The 21,576-nt window shown below is 35.1% G+C and overlaps 1 protein-coding gene across 1 annotated transcript in view; it reads left to right on the forward strand.

Moving 5' to 3' along the window:
* The window catches only part of nolo (ADAMTS-like no long nerve cord), a 219,752-nt gene that overhangs the window by 155,591 nt on the left and 42,585 nt on the right, over window positions 1–21,576 (forward strand). Inside the window, exons 7-8 of the mRNA XM_076129770.1 lie at window positions 11,786–11,930; window positions 21,413–21,542. Coding sequence (XP_075985885.1) covers window positions 11,786–11,930; window positions 21,413–21,542 — 275 coding nt within the window. The remainder of the gene's footprint in view (window positions 1–11,785; window positions 11,931–21,412; window positions 21,543–21,576) is intronic.

The raw sequence follows: 21,576 nt of genomic DNA on the forward strand, positions 1-21,576 counted from the left end.
CCCCTATTACATGGTACTAACATTTTTAAAGGCGCTAAGCGAGTATAATTTTATACACCTCTACCTACATCGTACGTACTTATACGCGTATTAAATATAGAAAGATGTCTAGAATATTATACAACTTAATTTCATATCAAGATCACTGCAATATTGTCTACTGATTAAAGATAATGTTGAACCACTTTTTACATTACATTATTAACCAAGGGATTACCAGAATAAGCCTTTCGCTTTATTATCGATTAAAGAAGTAATCATTTCATAAATGAATCTAGTCACTAACTACAACAACATCAGACTATTAATTTAACTGATTAAAATCCATCCCGAAAATATAATCACATACAAATCAAAACATCGTCAAAATAGCACCAAAATAATCCTAAATTCAAATCCGAATAACGTTGAAAATAAACAGCTTTGGTGATGAAATTTAGTGCTAAATATTGCACGAGATTATGCCAACAACAAAATTATTTGCTAGCGTAACCACGAATAATAAATACTAAACATTTTGGATTATTTTACGCTGATAATATGCACGTTGTGGATCGACATTTTATTATAGACAAAATGATTTAGTGAGGTGTGTAGTAGTCGTAACCTGCGATCGTGTTTGATGTGATGTATGTATGTGAATAAAGCAAGGGAAGTTTAGGAAGATCGTACCAAGTGGCGTTCTTTGGTCTCTGTCTACCCATTTGGGAATTAGGCGTGATTTTGTGTATGACTAAATAAATCATCACTAATATTTATGAATAAACGTATGAGTTGCAGTGGTACCAGAAAATCAAATCTTTTAATTGTATGTAATGCCAAGAGGGTATCTGAAATTTTTTTGAACCTAAAAAAAAAAGCATTTTATACTAATAGTGTAATTGGTCAAGGCTAAATAACTGGATACATAAAGCTGTAAACTAAAACAAGAAAATCTGAAATTGATATAATTATATGAAACAAATATAAGCTAGCTAAATTCATTAACAAACTGACCAGTATTTCAAAAACCAAGTGTAAATGTGCTTGCTCGACCACAGAAACAATCTATTCAACTCCATTTACGTATTGAAGTTCTAATAAAGAGGGTACTTGAATATTACATGTCAATTTCACTGTAAAACCCTTACTGCTAGTGTGCCAACTCCCTAACAAGTAACCCGAGGCTCCCAAAACTGATTTTATAAATGGCTCAGCACCGCAGTTTTGATTTTCTATATTGAAAAGGCATTTCAAGTTTGCAAAGTGCTCTTTTGTTTGTAAACAAATGGAAGTATAGGGTTTTGGCGATAATTAATTATCTTCTATTCGATTGTGGTTCTGAATGGACGTTGAAATGGCGAGCGTTTTGTTTTCGATTGAGTGGATCTTTGAATGTTTAAGTAATTTGATGATGTACTTTTCTTGAATGTTATTGAGGCGCTCGTAGCTATTTATGCTCACTGGCTGCTAGGATTATTAGGTTATGTTACAATTGGCCTTAGCATTCTGTAGATAAGTGGCCGCAAGAGAACGTTTTACAAAAGCATTTTAATCAATGTTTACACGTGTCGGTAATCGAACTCATGATCATATAATCAGTAGACGCTATTAATTAACCGCTGCAAACGCAAGACCGTTCTATATCTTTCAAAAACAACATTTAAGACTAATCCACAATCACTATTTGCATCCCAATACACAATTGTCAACCCCTCCCTATAATCCATTCAAAACAAACCCCTATTCTGAAACCAGCTTCAGTAATTATAATCAAATTCGTTCGTCGCTAGAATGCAAATTCTCTTCGTCTGATTGTAGGGAACTTGCAACATATTTTTGTTTAATCAACTCTGTAGCAGTTTCAACTTTATGTACTGGCGTTTTGGGAATAGGGACCCTTTGTCTGCTATGAGTCTGTTTATTGTTATTTTTTTAATTATGTAGTTTTATGAGTATGTTTTATCGTCTTTGTGACCTACACTGTGGTACATTTTATGGTAAATTTCCGAAGTTTTGTAACCTTCTTTTTCTACTATTATTGTTTTATCATATTTTTCTTGCACTCTCTATTAAATCACTCTCATAGCCTCATGGCCTAGTGGGAAGTAGACCAACACGATTGTTCAGAGGTGTGCTTTTTGAGGCACGGAGGTCCACGACAACAGCTTCCTGACTCAGATCAATCATTGAGAATTTCTAAGAGAAAATTGTTAAACAGAAAAGGTTAACAATTACTTTTGGCTCGGCCTGGATTTGAACTTTACACTTCTACGTAGTCACGTACTTTCTACTGATAGCGCCATAAAGACAATATAAAAAATCATCTTTTCAAATCCAAAATAATCTCTCAACCAAGACACAATCTAAAAAAAATGTTTCGAAAAAACATTTTCTGAAACCTTTCAACAAAACATAAACCATTACCATTATTACTTGGTAAACGAGAATTTATAATTCCAATAACGATATGGCGGTGGCTCTCATTCTAGATCGTTTGCAGGTTGTAGTCTTTTTGTTTTCAAACATAAATATCCATAAAAGAGTTTCCTTTTACCTAGGTGTGAGAGTAATGAAGATATTATGTGTTTTTGTAAGGAGAACATTTTCTGGGGTTTGTTTTTGCTGTGTCCAGTAAATCGATATACTACAGTAGGCAGAGTCTCGTAGCAAGCATTTGACATTTAAAATACGCTAAAGAAAATTGTTCTAACAAAACACGCTAGGGGCGCTGAACAGATTTAATGCAAAATTTGTTGTGTGGTAGATCTCTCAACCAAGCAGCGATTTCTTTCCTTCATTGGCTTTTACTGCCGAGTAGCTTTGAAAAAATGTTATATGGTAAACCGATTAGCGCTCCTCGCATATACCGCAAAAACTGCCTCCGTGGCGCAGTGGTCAATAGCGTCGAGAGGTCGTGGGTTTCATTCCTACACGGAACAATTATTTGTGCGATCCACAAATAATTATTGTGGGTTTGGTTGTACTTTGTGTCCGTTGTTTGTAAGACCCCGCGACACAAGAGCAAGAAAGCAATTCCAAAAGACGGAAAAAACCTCCAAAAAAAGCTGTCCTAAATGTCGTTAAACCTAAACGTGTGCCTTTCAACTTTTTTTATAAGAAAAAAATGATTAATACTCGGATAGTCTTAAAAAACTAAAGCAAAAAAAAACTTCCGAAGCAATATTATCCTTCAAGAAAAATCTAGAACAATTTTAATCTGTTCTTATATTGAAGGTGTACAGAATAGAGTTGCTTCGTTTCCAAACAATCAGGAAAGACTTTGTTTTAAATTCTTTCTTTCTTTCCGGCAATGTTCAAGAGTAATTGTGTCGAGTTGTTTTTCGATTCACGAAATAAAGATTTTCTCTTGTATTAAACTGAATGAATGGAGTATTCTATTTTGTTTTTTGTTAAAGTGTGATTAAGTTTTGTTGTTGAGTTAAGCGGGTTTTAGTAGTGTGTATGTAAGACTAATTTATTGGGTGTGATAACTTAGTAACTACGTTACACTTCTAAAAGGTTTATATAAGATCAAACACTGAATTTTATTATCATAAAAAGTATTCCATCTTAGTTTATGTTTTTTAGTGGTTGAAGCGCCTGCAATGGTTAGTGGTCAACCTAGTGTCAAAGTTGGTCAAGCCGCCCAATAGCCCTTTGACATGGCTTAACGACTATTATCTTAGTAGACAACAATCGGGACCGTCGCTTTACCAGCTCTCCGAAGCTCGGAGACGCCCAGATCAAATACAAGTATGCGGTCACCCATCTTCAGAATGACCGCGCCAGCGGTTGCTTAACCCACAGATTGTTTACAAACCGATGAGCGCAACTGGCTATGTACTAAAGTTTACTATTTTAATATCAATGTTAACCGTTTCAACTAACTAAAATACATCTCAGAAACAACAAAACTGTACAACATCAATGAAAAACATATTCCAAAACTCTGTCAGTTGACGATTGGTCGCGCGAAATATTAGCAGTGTACACAAGCTTAACATTCCGGGCCGCAAAGTTTTAATTTTAAAAACGGGAGCAAACCTCGTACCTAGGACAAAGGCGCACCGAGGCCCCGCGCCACACTCACTTGGACTAAATTATAAGTGACAGCGATTTGAATTTCATATTATTACTAAGAAAGCAAATTGCATTAATAATCACGTTGTTTTAAAGATTCGGTTTATACCTAAAAAGTTTAAGGGTTTAACACATAAATTGATTTTCGAACTTATATCATGTGCATTGTAAATAATAGTAAAGCGTTTTGCGGTGAATGAGCACATTGTAAAAACACCCTGCGCTTTAAAAAAAGTCTTTGAACCTTTTCTTTATGAGGTGCAAAGTCCGCTCACGTGCACTTGGCTAGCGTGGTGGAATCAAAGCCTCCCTCATTATACTTGGTCTTGAGTTCACTATGATGGCCAAGTACAGATTAGGGACTTTACTTTCGATTGCAAATAATATCCATTACAGTGTTTTTCTCCATGCTTTACTTAATCTTACTTATATAAATAATACAACTATAGAGTCATTAATGCGTTGCTTTGAGTTACAGAAATTTTCTTAATCCACTCAACTTTCACTCATATAAAAATGTTATATATTCCGAACCGCACCACTCGCCTTTAGTCATTTCAGTCACGAATTTCTTACCGCTTCCTCTTCTACTTTGAACCAAACCAGGAGCCTTATTATTTCGCGTCCCCATTCCCTGATGATGTCAGGTCGCATCCGCCATTGTGTCAGAGGTTTCAATACACTGTAGTTTTTCTCCCTTGTTTCACGCTAAAAGGATCCAAGCTTAGGAACGCTCAAATAGGTTAATTAATTGTTTTTTCTTGCTTCTTCTGCTTCTAGATTAGAATGGATTTGTTTTTGTGTTATGGTTCTTGCTGTTAGTTGAGTACAAATTGTTGTGATTTACCAATACAATTATTAAAAAGAATTTCTTTTTTTAGTCTTCGTTTAAGTATGACTATTAAACGACAAACTTATTAGAAAAATTGCATCAAATGGGCACAATGGGGTACATAGATACAGGTTATGTTTTAAGACTTACATTATGTACCGGATTTTTTTAATTTTTTTATCCGATTCTATCTTTAATTTCTCGGGTACTTGTTTGAACTTAGATTTTGATTACATACGATTTATATTCCATTGATTGTTAGAACTATAACAAAGGCTGGTACACTTTTGTCGCAAGAAAATTTTAAGAATTACTTTTTTATTAATATAATTTGCCTATAGCATCTTTCATCCAAATTAGTTCAGAAGTTTAACAGTAAACGTTTAAAAAAATAGTCATATTCACATTGATCCATGCGATCAAGTTTAGTATGGACAGCACACATACTTATATAATGTAAAACTTCTGACCTCAGCAAAAATATATTTACTACAGCAAGATGGAGCCTTTTTATATTTGATTATGCGCCAGAAAATATAAAATATAATATCTTCCAATCTTAACTCGACCAGGGTTAGTTCTGGCAAGTCTCCAGTCACAATCATGACTTAGTTTACTGCCACAGTTTTATCCTTTAAATATATCTTTTATTTACTAAAGAAAATGCGAGAAGAAAGAATAGCAATCAGTTTGTTTGAGATTACTTTTTAGCGGGGTTATTTTGTGTTATGCAATGTTTTTGCACTATCCAGTCAAAGTCACGCCGTGCTTTCGACAATAACTCTGTTTGTCTGTCTGTTACTCAATCACGCCTAAACTACTCAACCAATTTGCATGAATTTTGGTTTGGAGATATTTTGATACCCTAAAAAGGACTTAGGCTATATATTATCACGCTACGACCAAAAGGAGCAGAGTACCAGTAAAAAATGTTACAAAAACGGCGAAAAATGTCACCGATTCTCTCTTAATGGACGCTTGCGAAGTTGCGCGGGTCAGCTAGTTATTAATATGTTCGCACAATGATCACTTGCTTTCATAATGAAGAAAAACATTATGATGAAACCTAGCACTCATCATTCATTTAAGAATTTTAATTACTTATTATAATTTTAAAACAGTTCTTGAAAGAATGCCAATTCCCAACCAGATTTTATTGATATAACATTGTCGCTGTGAAAAGCGGTTTTAAATTACCCGAAATAATTAGTTCCCTTGAATTACGCTACAAGCGCTGATTAAAATTCTCGATAGTAATCGATAATCGATAGTGGTACAAATTGACAGTGTGCCTCACTATCGTTTCTGAAATTTAATCAGCGTTACTAACAAAATTTCCTGCAAAACCGGCTCGTTTTTTGTTTCAAGATAATCGATTTAAAGTGGTTTTCCACGACAATATCGAGAGTTTGTGGTATTGCGCGTTTTTCGCATTTGCACTAAGAATAGCTCTTGTATCGCCGGGACTTTTACAAACATACAAATAACGGACATAAAGTACAACCAGACCAGAAACCACGTGTGTCACGTGTGGGAATCAAACCCACGAGCTTCCGATGCAATGGTAGCGGCTTGGCGACCTTAACCACTGCGCCACGGAGGCAGTCAAATTTATTTTTTGTAGTTTGTTTTTAATGTGATTACAATTACATTTAGATAATAAAACTAACAATTCTGCGAGACTCGAGGGAGTCATTTGTTTTAAGTGACTTACAATACAAGAAACCTAAGAGATGTCTAGGACATTAATGACTTTAGCAAAAAACTTTTAGTATTTGAAAAACAACTAAATAATTAATGATCTAAGTAATTAATATTGACGATGGACAAATGACTGAGGCATTTCGTTCATGAGGTTGTGGGTTCGTATCTCACTCCTTTAAGAGTCAACATGATACCACTTCTACCATATAATTGGGCTTTACAAGATTTTTTTGTAATGTGTCGGGTTTGCTACAAACGTATTCAGTTGCGCATTAATCGGCCTAGCCGGGCGGCAAAACTGTGTGTGTAGATGAACCCGATCGGTACAAGTTGAACAACTGAGTCGAGTTGGGTTTTGTTGTTCGACAAATATTGCGGGACAGAACGTGCCGAACCGAATATGTATGTAGTAAGATTTAACCCTCTGAGAATATAAAAACTGCAATCATTACTAAGCGTTTCCTGTAAAGAACTTTATAGTTAAAACGGTAAAACCCATAGCACCGAAATTATCGATAAAAAAATCACATAAAATCTTCAAAGTTTCCTAACCCCCAAAAATCCGTGTTCGTGCGAAAACCTCAAAAAAAACTTCCCAAACACTTTGACCCGAACTCCCGAACACTTCAAGTGGACTTTTAGTCTTTGCAGAAACCATTCAAACTGATATTGTCCACGTAAAGTTTAAAATAGCACTCAAAAAGTGATACAAGTATGATGAGACGTTACTCAGCGGTGTTTTGCATAATTTCATATATTATTTAAGTGGAAAGTTTCAGAGTATTTGCATAATCTTGAGCGCGTCACGAATACTTATTTGAAACTTTGCCTTCACTTGATTGGTCAATGGTTTTGTGGAACGTGTTCGAAGTTGTGAAAGATTTTGTTTGTGCTTGAGTGTGTTTTAATTTTTAAATTGTATCATCTCGGTTTACTGTAACAAAAGGTTGGAAACTAATGTTGGTCGAATTGATGGTCACTATTCAGTACATTGCTGCTTTGACGTGACGTGCTGATCACTATAATGTAAAGAAGTAAACAATGAACAGCATAGTTGGCTTTCAAATAGTTGTCAACTATGATACGTGAAAGCCCCCCAGATAACAATATTATGTTAACCTCTCGAGCGCCCCAACGTCAAAATTCAAATATACCGTTAAGCGTCCAGGCCAAAAATGGCGCGCGAAATTGAATTGGCGGTTGGCGTTTAAGCGCCGATTCCGTCATATTTTAATACTAACACCCTAGTCATACCTTATATATTTGAAATCTACATTAAATTTGCTATAGATATAAAAAATAAACCACAAATAATATTTGATAGTGGTAGTACAATAGTCGGTTTAATCTGAATATTTTGTGCTTTAGGCATGTGTTTGAAGAAAGTCTAAAAAATATTTTTAGGCAAAAAAAATAATATAACGAAAGGTCTTATCGTGTAGTTAATGAATAATGACATTAAAATCCAACTGTAAAATATACTCAAATCTTTAAAATTAGTTAAAAAAAGGATTTACAATATTGGTCATAAAGGAACATGTCATTGGGTCAGATGTTGTTTAAGGTGCTCTCTGGCCTATATCAACCACTTATTCAAGTGTGTGCATTAGATCGTCGTCTCGTTTCATCAGCTTCAATGTCAAATATGTTTGAAAGGGATAAACATAGTTTTAGCATTTCTTTTTTACGTTTTTTAAATGCAAGATCGTTTTGCCGTACCACGGTGGCGGGACGCTTGACGGGGGTAGAACATTCAACCGTGACACGGTGGCCGGGCGCTTGAGAGGTTAATTAAAGTATACTATAGTAATTTTTCCTTTTATGATACCTGTTCGATCATGTGACAGGGTGCACCGCGTCGCCTACTAGAGGGCCTTGTACATGTGACGCACATTTCTGAATCGCGGTGTTAAGATTCTCCGGCGGCCATATATGAAGGTCCGATCAATAAATATCTTTTGGGCTCGTATAACCGAATAGTTTTATTTAATCATACACTTATACCTTCACTGATATCTTCACATTAGAATCGTACAGTCAACGAACGTACTATAGCAAACAATACCTTAACTGGTTTCGTACAATGTGTATTTAATCCATATCACCACAGAATGATTTGATACGTACTTGCTAAAGTATATTATTTTCAATTAGAAAACCTTGCTTTTCCACGAGGAAGGCTTATAAGCAAACGAATTACGGCATAAAAACGCGGAAGATTTAGAAATCATGATTGAATAAGGAGGAAAAGTACTAAATATTTACTTCCGCGTGGAAAATATACAAATTACTTATAATACAGATGCTAAGGAGATCGAAATATCTTACAAACTAGATTACAATTTAAGAAGGGTTAGATACTTCGTGAGTATCATTTTGTGATATACGAGTTTAATCTATTTTTATTTGTAAAATAGCCAAAGTCAAAGTCAAAGTCAAATATTCTTTATTTCATAAACTTTAACAAGTATTTGAAATCGTCAAAATATTTTTTTATCTACCACCGTTTCGGAAAAGCTGTTGCTCGTGAGAAGATACGGCAAGAAACTCACGGCTTGCTCTTTTTAAATGTCAATATTTCCAAATTAATAACAATGTCATAATAGTGATCAATAACAACGGCATAATAATGATTAATAACAATTTACAGCCCTTTTACAAAGTTATTTCCATGTAATTGACAGCAAGCCTACTACCATACACCAAGCACGTTACTAAACTTTGAGCTGTATTGGGCTAATAAAAGACAAAATACCACTTTGCCCAACCCAATGGGTACCAAAATCTAACGATTAGCATTCCTGTCCAACTTATCGAAGCAATTCACCACTAATAGTCTAACAAAAAACATCAACTGTCAAAAAATACCTCTAGTACCAACACATAATTCTAGACCTACCAACTCCGACTAAAGGCATCATCTTACCTCTCTTTCCACCCACAAACAACCACACAAGTTAAAAAGAGAAAGGACAACCTACTTTATTATGATAATCGGAAAATTCGAAGCCAATGTGATCCTCTAAATTCAGGCTTCTGAATAAACGATGAGACACCCTCGAGGTACATATCGCTCTAATTTATGTTCTCAAATGTGGTTCAAACTGATTTTCTGGATTTATGTTTCATCTGTGACGATTTGTGAGTGAATTTGAGAGGAGGAGGTGTTTTAGAAGACTTGGTGAAGGTGTTCTGTGATAGAATTAATAAATGTCTACCAAAATCATATCACGCATTATTTCATTGGATGCATGAACAGAAACAAAAAGGCACCACCGGCCTGCTATAGTCTAACAATTTAGTACGGTAACGAGGGAGTATGAGATACATAAAGTTACGAATTTAGGACGTCATTCAGACGCAAACTTAGTCAATAGACCGTGACCTATTTTCTGCAACTATTTTTTATTGGATGTACTTAAAATTTTCAAAAGTACAGCCCAAAAACTGATTACTTGCGTTGCCACTCTCGACTACTTTTAATAAAGTAATGGTCTTATACTATATTTTTGTTTCGCCAAATGCTTTATGAGTGAAGAAATCTTTGGTGAAGACACTTCGCTGACAGATGGTGATGAAAATTGGCATAAGTTACCAATATATTAAGATAATAGGATCTTTAAGCATCTTCAATACTTTCAACACTAGATTGACTACTATTATTTCTATTTCCCAAATAAAACCCGACATAGACTACTCAATTAAAACTAATGAGACTATTAACATGTAATAACAAAGCAAAAATTATTTCCTTAATTTAGTACAAATAAGTAAAACTTCTCTCAAACAAAAATAAACCTTATTTTCTGCTTCATAAAGTATATTTTAACTGCAGAGTAAAGTAGCTTAAGTCCAACGTACGTTTAAATGAAAATGAACTGTGTGAACTAAGTAATAAGGTCGTATTTTACAATTACTTGTTCTGTACAGGTAGTGTAAATTGCTACAAGGGTGACATATAGTGCGGTTCTGCATACATTCATAAAATATTCATTGGGAAAGCGCTAGTTTGTTGAACATGCTGTAGTTATTATGTAGAAAAGAGACAGCAATACTCACTTTTGTAGTCTTTATGTGTACTTAAACAAAATTCTTGGCATTCAGCTGAAAATACAGCAACTAGTCAACTAGTACAGTAGTTAATTTCGTGTATGTCAATTTGCCAGTAGGTCATAGGTTCGATTTCCACGCAAGAGTTCGTGGTCTAAAAGTAACCATTTTGAGATTCCTTGCTCTGAATGTTCGTTCTTTGTAAAAAAATAAGCATATTTAAACCAACAAGCTAGCCTGTTGTCGGAAAATAGCGGAAGTAACTTGAGATAGTGATCTTTTTGCTCAGCCAAGTTAGATGACCCGCTCGCCAAAGGCCTGCCCCCTTTCCTTCCAAATCTCCCTACTTATACTTGTTTAAAATTTTATGTTAGTATCAAACTGCCGACCAACTGGCATTAACTGTAAATAATCCCTACACCATAAATTTCAATACCTTCAAAAATCTTTCCTAAATCTAAATAATATTCATATCAATTTCAATCTCCAAAGATATATCAAAAGATTGAAGCGACAAGTATCTTTCCAGCCCAGTGGTCAAGTGTGAGACGTTCATCCATGTAATTGAGCCGTAGTTCCGTAACACAACGGAAATTGAATGTGAGTTAGTGGTCTAGTGTAACAAATTGCTGAGAGAGATGTAGAGATAGAAATATTACGTAACTTTATTGGTATATTTCCAAAAAAATTGGCTGCTTGTATATAGCGGAACAGTTTTAGCTGAGTTAGGCTTAAACGTTTTGAATTTGTGTACATTTTGAAGAAAATAATCCATCTTGAGAGGGATTCTCGTGGAGTCTTTTATGTTCCATGTGGGAATCAAACGACAACCCTCGACAACAATGGTAACAGTTGTGACAGTGATGTCGTCAAAATCCATACTTACTAATATTATAAAAATCTAAGTCTGTTATGCATTGGAATGCATGCAACCAAGAGGTTAAAACGCATATTTGAATAGTACCAATTTGGTTGAAAACTGGTGTTATATGCAGAGAACAACCATATTAGCCAAGAAATTATAGGAACTAAGCGATGCAGCTTCTTTACTTCATACCTAAACTAGTCAAGTTCTTATCGGACCATATTACCAAAAGTTAACCCAAAATCATTCTAAATATTCATATTTGTCCCCAGCGAGTCGGCTGTGATCTCCGAGTGGGGTCCACACGCCGCGTCGATGAGTGCGGAGTGTGTGGTGGTGATGGCTCCTCCTGCTCCAGACCGAGGTACCACTGGCTGGCCACTCCTGGGTCGCTGTGTTCGGCTACTTGTGGAGGAGGTAAGTTGAGGAAAGGGAGAAGTATTCTGTTCTTTTTAAGGATGTCTTTTTGATATGGCATCAAGAAGAAATCATAAAGTATGGTTTACCCGTGCTTGCCGAGTAATTCTTGTACGTGAATAGAACTTAAACCCTAGTCTATTATCACAATACTCAGGAGACATGTTTAATCTTGCAATAGGTAAGGACCATGCCCAGCAAATGTTTCCACTGATAGTATAGTTTATAGCGTTGATGGACTTTGAATTATTATTATGATCATCTAGTTTTTCATCCAAGTAGAATTGAAAAGAATACGTATTCAACGTAAATAATTCAACATAGTAAGTACTTATTGTAAGTATTTATTGGGCTTAAGACAAGTTAAAAGACAATTATGTCAGTGGTAGCATAGCTTTTAAAAAAAAACATTGTTAAATCCATTTTAATTCGTCTTTATAAGTCTAAATTGAGTTCCCAGTTCTTATTAAGGCACAAATCAATCAACTTAGAAACCTAGGCCTAAAAACCTTCTAAAACAAATTGCCAGTCTCCAAATCACCAATCAGGAAACTTCAAAAGCGAAACATGAACATTAATCCAAGAGAGCGTTGTATCAAAATCTCTCCGATACATTAAGGAACATTGTTAATTGTTGCGGTCGGCCTGCGTTGTAATTTATATCTGAAAATCCGCCATTAGTCGAAGCTCACGATAAATCAGACAGAATTCCTTTTGTCTCCCGCGAGCAACAGTTTCTTAAGTGGTCTTGTGTAGACGAGCGACTTTGGAGGGTAGCTTGCGATATTTTTTTGTCGCAGATTTTTATTTGGATACTGTTTTTGAATGTTTTGAATCACCATTAAAAGTAGCCCATAAACATTCTTCGAGTATTTCTGCGTATATTTTAAAACTAATAACAAATAACGTATTTATTTTTCCTAATGGAATTATAACCACTGAAAATTGCCGACTGGCAATTATAGTCTCTTTAACTCAGTCCTTATTAAAAAAATTGCCTGTTTATGCCTATGTTGTCGCATATATTATGTTCTTATCACCTCTACCTCGCCATTTTTTATCAAATCAGTTCAGTTGTTTAAAAAATATTGGCCATCTAAATTCCAATATTTTGTTTTCAGTCTGCACTTGCTAATTACCACTTTTGCTATTGATAGTTGGTTTAATATTACAATAACTACTAACGACTATTTAAGCTTAAAGAAGACAAGACGCAAAAAAATCTGTCCGTCTGTACCCCAACTACCCCAAAACTCGCAACAGCCGATTCTAATTAAGAACCCTTGAAAGATGAATACCGAGATAAGTATTAGCACTTGCGCGTTCTGTAGGAATCATTTGTACCACTGCCGCTTACTTTATTGTACCTATATATCTTATTATACCCGACAAATTGGATGGTAACGCTGAATTTGTGTTTAGGTGCTGTACAAGGGTTGGTAATTATATTGGTCAGAGTACCATCTTTTGAAGTGGTGTAATAGGAAATCTTCGTAGATGCGTGTTATTAACATGACAACAGTAAAAGGTTAATAACAGTTATAAAAGGAACCACAAACCGGGGTGGGTGGATAATTTTATAAGAAAAAAATGCTGCGTTATATGACTATCGCAGTTATTATACAAGATTTACAAACAGGAATTCGAATCGGACAAAACATATGAAACAAAGGGTGACATTGATACCTATACCCTGGTGCCATACAATAAATAAAATTGATGAAAACTTGTAAAAAAATAGACTTGAAGTAAAACGATACTAGAAAATATAATTTAAAACGGGTCCCGTATGAATTAGATGCAGTAAGTCTGTATGTATCCTGTATGAGAAATATTAAATACCATTTTTATTACCATTAAAATTGATCAGATTATTAATATAAAGTTACTAGCTCACCCGCGCAACTTCGCTTGCGTCACCTAAGAGAATGGGTCAAAATTTTCCCCGTTTTTGTAACATTTTTCGTTGCTACTCCGCTCCTAATGACCGTAGCGTGATGTTATATAACCTATAGCCTTCCTCGATAAATGGGCTATCTAACACTGAAATATTTTTTTAAATCGGACCAGTGGTTCCTGAGATTAGCGCGCTCAAACAAACAAACAAACAAACAAACTCTTCAGCTTTATAATATTAGTATAGATAAACATGACCAGATTATTAATATAAAGTTATAGCTAAAAATAATCGGACTACAATCGACTTACCTCAAAGCTAAATTAACAAAGATACCTACAGTCCAAGATAATCGAGAACAACTGACCCGAGACGGTCTCACAGACCCTACCGGCCTTCAGACGTTTCAATTGTTAATTAGGTGTCAGTGTCCTAATGATTAATGGGGTCTGTCAGACCCCTTTGTCGGTAAGGGTTGAGATACGACGGTCAAGACTAAATGAATGGTTGTGACTTTTTAGAGGGTTATGTGGTATAATTTTGGATGTTACTGGCCATTTTTGGGGTGGTTGGTAAGGTAAGTGTTGTCAATTTAGAAGTATTTAAGATGAATATTTGTTAATAGTTAAAAGAAGGAAAGCAATGTATGTACAAGAATGACAAATACGGATACGGTAAGAACTGATCTATGTTCTTTCACATATAAACCCATTTTTTGAGTTTACTGGCAACTGCCAATGATTTCATCTATTAAAGAATCCGCATTATTATTAAAATGGCATTAGGTTTACGTAGGACTATGTAATGGCGTACACACTGTAAATGGCGTAACGTCCTTGTATTTCATACAACTCTGCTTACACCTTAAGATATAACAAGACGAGATGATCACGAGTAAGGCTTACTTACTACTTATGCTGTAATTTTTATTCCCACTATGAGCTTGTATGATTCATAGTAAGCAGTAGCGCGATTTTTTTCAGACGGTACTTTCGCGCTGCGCTGATCGCTTATTAATTCTAAATTGGTCAATAGTTGATAGTAGTGGATAGCCATCACACTGATTCCAATCGTTTTTCGTTCGTAACTATTTTGTAATATCTCTTGAAACATTTTGATTCAACAACGTTTCTTATAACAAGAAAAATACTTATTTTCTTACACAAAAACAGAACAGTATCTACTCAATACGCCGCGGCTAAAATGCCTACATTCAATTTGATTCCCGAAATCTCAGCCTAAATGTATGTATTTACATATTTATTTATTCAAAAGAAGTTTCCTCTCGGAGCTTAATCGTTCATTACCATAGGCTGCATATTATCGTTTGCCTTGAGAGCGAATATGAATAAACGGAGCCAGTTTGCGAAATAAAATTGGTATTTTAGATCTGTATAATACTGTAATCTTATTAAACAAAATTAGTGATAGCTGAGTGGTATAAGTTGGTACCTCCCACGCAAGTGGTTACAGGTTCGAACCCGAGGCAACACACTATAACTAATAACTTTTCGAAATTATGTGTGTATTTGAAATTATTATCACTTGTTCCAACTGTGAAGGAAAACATCGTGATGCAACCTGAGAGATTTTTTGAACATGCAAAGTTCCCAATCCGCACTAGGCCGGCGTGGCGGACTCAAGGTCTAACCCCTTCGTCATTACGGAGGGTGCCTTGCCCAGCAGTGGGACATTATTAGATTAAATTTATTATTTATCTTGAATTATCTACATTACATATTATATATCAACATTAAACTTAATGAAATTGCCACTAGTTCGACAGTAGGTAGACATTATCCTTTCATAAAGCTAGATAATTCAAAAGCTCATAAAAGAAACCACTATTTTCCAGTCAATATTCAGAAAAAGGCCAATACTTGCTGACTGCTAAGCAAGCAGTTTCTTTATTCCTCGGTCCTAGGACAAGACGGGAATAAAATAAAAATATATTGTGATCAATAAAATGAATGGCCGCTTTTTACTACGCCATTGAAAACCTATATTGTGACCATTAAAATGGAGGAATAACTATTGTGATTCTTTTTGGAAGATAACTACGAGTTTTATGTTATTTGTGTTATTGAAGAAGAAATATTTATGCAAGTTTTTATGCAAGTTTTGATCAGTCAGACTGAATCTATGAAGCAAATTGTATTTACTGGTCAATTTTACAAAAAATGTTTTTCAGGAATATTTCTTTTAAGATTTTTCTTTTTTTCATGTTGGCTGTGAGGAAATACTTGATAAAAATAATATTTTATATATTATATAGTTCAGTCATTTGAACACATAGATGGCCGTACACTAAACTCTAGTAACTGAAGGAATGTTTATACTTGCGGAATGCTTTCATACCTTTTGCAGATGTAATCATGACAATCGCCAGTAATCTGATAAAGTGGGTTTATATGTGAAAGAAAATAGATCAGAAAAACCGTTTTATGTGATTGATACCTGTAAAAAAAATACTAAACGGGGACTGTTTTAACCACATACCACATAACCATAAAATGGTTTGAACATCTACTCTCTTGGTTCAAGGAACCAGTATCAAAGTAAAACCTTCAACCAACTACAACTTTGACATTAAGTCAAAATACTGAAATAAAGTTATTACAGAATATACCAAGAAATACAGCTCTAACACAAAATGTCTTTAAAACCTTTAATATTCAGTTTATGACATAACTTCAAAATGACGTAAAATGTAACCCACATTTCCGAGGAGTAACTTTTACTGCTCTATTTGTCCAAATTTGGGTTAAAATTAAAATGTTCTACACCAATTTCCCTGGAGGTCCAAAAATTCGGTCGAAACGCCCGAAGTGAATATGTTATCATATCTTGTTACCAGAAAGACTGTTAGAGCTTGGTACATACAGGGTGTATTTTTTGAGACTGTATAGAATACATAATTTCATGTCTTTTCCCCATAGAAGTAGGCAGGGACCAAAGAACACCACTTGGTACAATTCTTACAAACTTCCATTGCCTTATTCACATCCATACATCTTTACATATAGTATTGAGGCGTTAATATCTTCGGTATATGAATACACTGAAACGAGTCTTCAAAATTGTGTTCAAAGGATATTTTCATGTGTCTGTTTGTACAAAATTAGAAGGCCCGAAGTTATATTTGTCCAGGGATGGAAATATATTCAAGAGAGTATCCCTTAAAATTTAATTTTGCGAAACAGGATTGACTGAATTTTATTCTTGAATGTCAAAGTTGAAAAGCGTCTGCCGTATTATTTGATGGGACCTAGTGAAGTAACTTTGATGAATTTGTTTTATTTTTACTTTACGTACGCAATGACCGAACTACCAGACAAAATTATTTATACGTTCCGGCAATTTCTTACTACTATCAAGCTATCAAAACACTTTATATCAGCACCCCCTAGCGTATCATCACAGACCAAATGTTAACAAGTCAATTTAAACAAACGCTAGCTTATTAATAGTACCGAAAGTAAGAAATCGCACTACGGTGAGCCCATGATAGGACGAGGGAACCATTTATTCACGTATAATTTTCAAATGTTAAATATACGCTACCTTCTTAGGTCCCTGCGATATGGGTGATTTTATTTATGTATGTATGTTATTAATTTCAATCGTTTCATTGATTTTTTTTTCGTATTTCGGAGACTGTCTTACTTACAATATATTTAACGTATAACTAGCTAAATAGTATAACAGAGATGGTCAGGAACACTTGTAGCGCTGGGAATTAATCCTCTCACCGCATGAACGATGTTAACCAAGTGCAATTCCCGATTAAACCGACTCCATGTGTGACCCAAACAGAATTGTTACCAGACCGATTGCCACGTGTCTCCATTGCTTTGCTTCACTCCAGTAATTCAAAATTCCATTGTAAATGCGAATGATTTTGGCAATTTTGGTAAATAAAATAAAATTGCTATCGAAATAAGTATCGAACGATGGTCTACAGAAACAGGGAAGAGCCATATTGATATACATACATATTTAAAATCACGCCGTTATATCTATGAGTGGGCAGAGACCAGATTACGCCATTTGGTATGGTTCTCACTAACTTCCCTTGCTTCGTTACATCCCACACACCTCATCATATACACCTTGTAATGCGCATATTTATGTGTCTTTATAAATTCATATCTACCATTGCACAGTTGTCAGGTCATTGGCCATGGCCATACTTAAAGAGTTATTTCATTTTCTTACAATTTGTGTTTCATGTTTTTCTGTTTGTAAATAAAAAAATATTATTAGACAACACACAAGGTCATCTGACTCCAAACTTACTACTTGTACTATGGTTATCAGACATCTGATAAACTTACTTTGAAACTTTTAAATACATAATTATAAAGATATATTAACAACCAGGCTCAGAACAGATACGCTTGCTCATCACACAGGTATTGTAAAGCAAAACAATATTTTTGCAAGGTGTGAATTTTTTTTAACAGCAGCACCTATTCTTGACAGATCAATTTACTGGTTGTCTGCGTTAGGCCTTACACGAAGGTTTTGCTTAGAAATCTGTGTATACAACTTATATACGAACAAGTAAGAAGTCTGAAAACTTTTCTTATGTTGATAAGACGCGCTCAGGCACAAAAACTCTTACTATATTATAGTCCAACAACTAAGTAGAGAGTATTGAAAGCAAGATTCGGCTAGATTGACGTATACAAAATTCTGATTTTAGACCATCAGTCTTCTTCGTCTTATCGTATGGTTAGTGGTCAACCTAGTGTCAAAGTTGTTCAAGCCACCCGAAGGCCTTTGTTGTGGATTGACGATTGTTATCTTAATAGACAACAATTCAGACCGACTTTCAAGTGCCCTCTCAAGCACGGATACGCTCAGTTCAAATACCACTATGCGGTCACCCATCTATGGAATGACTGCGCCAAGCGTTGCTTAACTCACAGATCGTTTACCGACCGGTGAGCGCAACGCGTCGGTGGCCCGGACTGCTTAGGCATCTGACGGTGACCTGTTTGTTACAGCTATTTTTTGGACATACACTATTTTAAATAATCTAAATCAGTCATGGCTGCCAATAGACTCCAAGTACGAAGTTGTCGGACTATAGTACTTTACCACATGACGAAAAACTTATATAGCAAAGAGGTTCGTGTTTTTGAGCTGGATTTATTTTATTATATACTTATTAATATGGAAGTTGGCTAAATGAGATCGTAAGATTATGTTATATAGTTTTATTACTTACTAGACTGGCAGTCTTGCTCGGCTTGTGACCTAATTTACTTTTGCTTGTGTATGATTTTTTCATTAATAAGAATGAAATAGATAGATTTCTTTCAAATACTATGATAGTATAAAATTTTATCTGTTTAATTTGAACTACTGTCGTGGTTTTCTCCGAAGTTCTTAGTATTGAGAAAATACAAGGCTAAAAATTATGAGCCACGCAGGGACGCTACTTTAAACGAGAGTGAAGATACCTTAATTCCATACAAATATTTTTTGCAAAACATAACTGTGTTATAATATTTTTGACAAATTAATGCTCACGTGAACACCGGTTCACGTGATTACTGAATCCAACTTACTACCCTTTACCAACCTGCAAACTAAGCACCATTGACCTCTATACAATATTACAAAACTCATCACTATCAACTACTAAACTAGCTACCTAAAAAAACATCCTAGCATCATTTTTTCATTACGAAAGCAGCTCCAACACATTTGAATTGCATCAATGGCACCCCCCACCCCCCTCCAAAGTACAGAAACGTAATTATTTTTCCATTTACGAAACACGAAACGTTCATTTGGAAGATGAAATTAGAAAAACAGTGGGACCGCTAGTTAGCTGTTGCGGGGTTCTGTAAATATATCTGGTTTTTACGTAATTGGGAAAATTGTTTTTTGAAAGTGTAATAAAGTAGGAAAAGTACTTAAAGTAGTAAGTGGTTACACGGGTCTTAAATTGAACGTTAAATTAAATAAATTTAACACATTAATGTCATACTGCTAGGCCTGGGTCTGATTCCGGAGTGAAGGAGGGGTTAGGCCTTGAGTCCAATCAAATCCTTGGATGCTAGGAGCATTTTAAATGCTAACTTTTGACGCCGACAAATATGGTTACGATATCTTAATTGTTGCCCGAAGTTATTTCCATTTTTTTATGTTATTACTTGCTTATATAATCTTTTTTAGTAAAGTACATAAAAAATAAGACAGTTGTCCCTAATCCCAAAAAAGCCCACATTAAAAAAAATGTGAATATTTTTAAGAAAGAAACTCTTTAGTATACGGAACTCCAAAACAAACAGTTGTAGTATTTAAATATACATTAAGTGGAGGATTGGAAAACAAAATTACTGTACAATAACAAAAGTAATAAAACTGGCCACTCACATTTCTAGATTATATTCAAATGTTGTTTTGCCATGTAAATAAAAAAGTTAACTTTAGTGTATGAAAAATAGATGTTGGCCCATACTCAATATGCTCACAAAATTTCATGAGAATCGGTCAAGCCGTTTCGAAGAAGTACGGTGACTAACATTGTGATATGGAATTTTTATATATAAGATGTAATTTAGAATAATCAGTTGCGCGATTATCTTACTGTTAGTACTATCGACATTTTAACATTTAAAATGTACTTTAAAGATAGTTTCTGAGACGCCCGCTAGAGGTGCTGATCAAATTTTCATACAAAATTTTTCGATAGCTAACCAACTGTCGATACTCGTTTGTTGTATAGAATTGCGCTACAGTTCTTTCAGTGTTGACACACACTCTCCAACTAGCACTTATACAATGTGAGAAACTCATAGATTTCGTCTCACTCTGGGTAGAACACCTTGCCTTGCAGTGAAACGCTAGTAAATTATATTTGTTACTCATTTCTAGACTTTATCCCACTCTGGGAAAAGACCCTTGATCATCAGTGAGACAATAGGAAAATCTCCTCTTTGGTATTTTCTCATTGTTGCCATCAACTGCTGAGGCACCTATTGCGATGTAACATACTCGTAGTAACGCTAAACAGAGTAGATTAGTCACTCCCCGAGATGTATTCGGTCTCCGGGGTGTCGTGAGAGTCTAACTTAGTCTTCAGTTGAGTCTTATAGTAGTGCTGTAGTGTTATAAGGGTTTTGCTGTGCATTACAGCATACGCGTAAATTACAACTCGGAAAAAATATCTATGTGGAGAAATCGGAAGTGCATACTCAAAGCCTCTGTTTCGATTTCCAGGTCCGTCGTGTTTTGTTTTAGATTATTTTCTATAGTACATACACTATTTCATAGGACTATAATTTTAAATGGCAAAACGCTGGTGTATGTTCATAGACCTACTCGGCGTGTCATGATGTATTTATGTAGTAAATACAGGTTTATCTAGCGACTAGCTGACCCGCGCAACTCGCTTGCGTCACGTAAGAGAGAATGGGTCATAATTTTCGTTCAAACAAACAAACTCTTCAACTTTATAATATTAGTATAGATGAAACTGGGTGACGTTCGGTTTGTCGTTAACCTGAGAGAGGCAGGCAACCTATTCAACTATCACCAGAAATAAAACTATGTACTATTGTTGCAGGTTACAAGATGTCACTAGCAGTATGTCGTGATCGTCTCACCGGCTCTGATGCTCCGGAACAGCTGTGTGACGCTTCCAGCAAACCTCAAGCCTCTGTTGTGAGGTGTAATACGCATCCGTGTCCTTTCAAGTAAGCTATGTACATCTGCTTTTTTACCGTAATG

The sequence above is a fragment of the Anticarsia gemmatalis genome, chromosome 23 (assembly GCF_050436995.1).
Source record: "Anticarsia gemmatalis isolate Benzon Research Colony breed Stoneville strain chromosome 23, ilAntGemm2 primary, whole genome shotgun sequence".
In the NCBI taxonomy this organism is placed as follows: Eukaryota; Metazoa; Arthropoda; class Insecta; order Lepidoptera; family Erebidae; genus Anticarsia; species Anticarsia gemmatalis.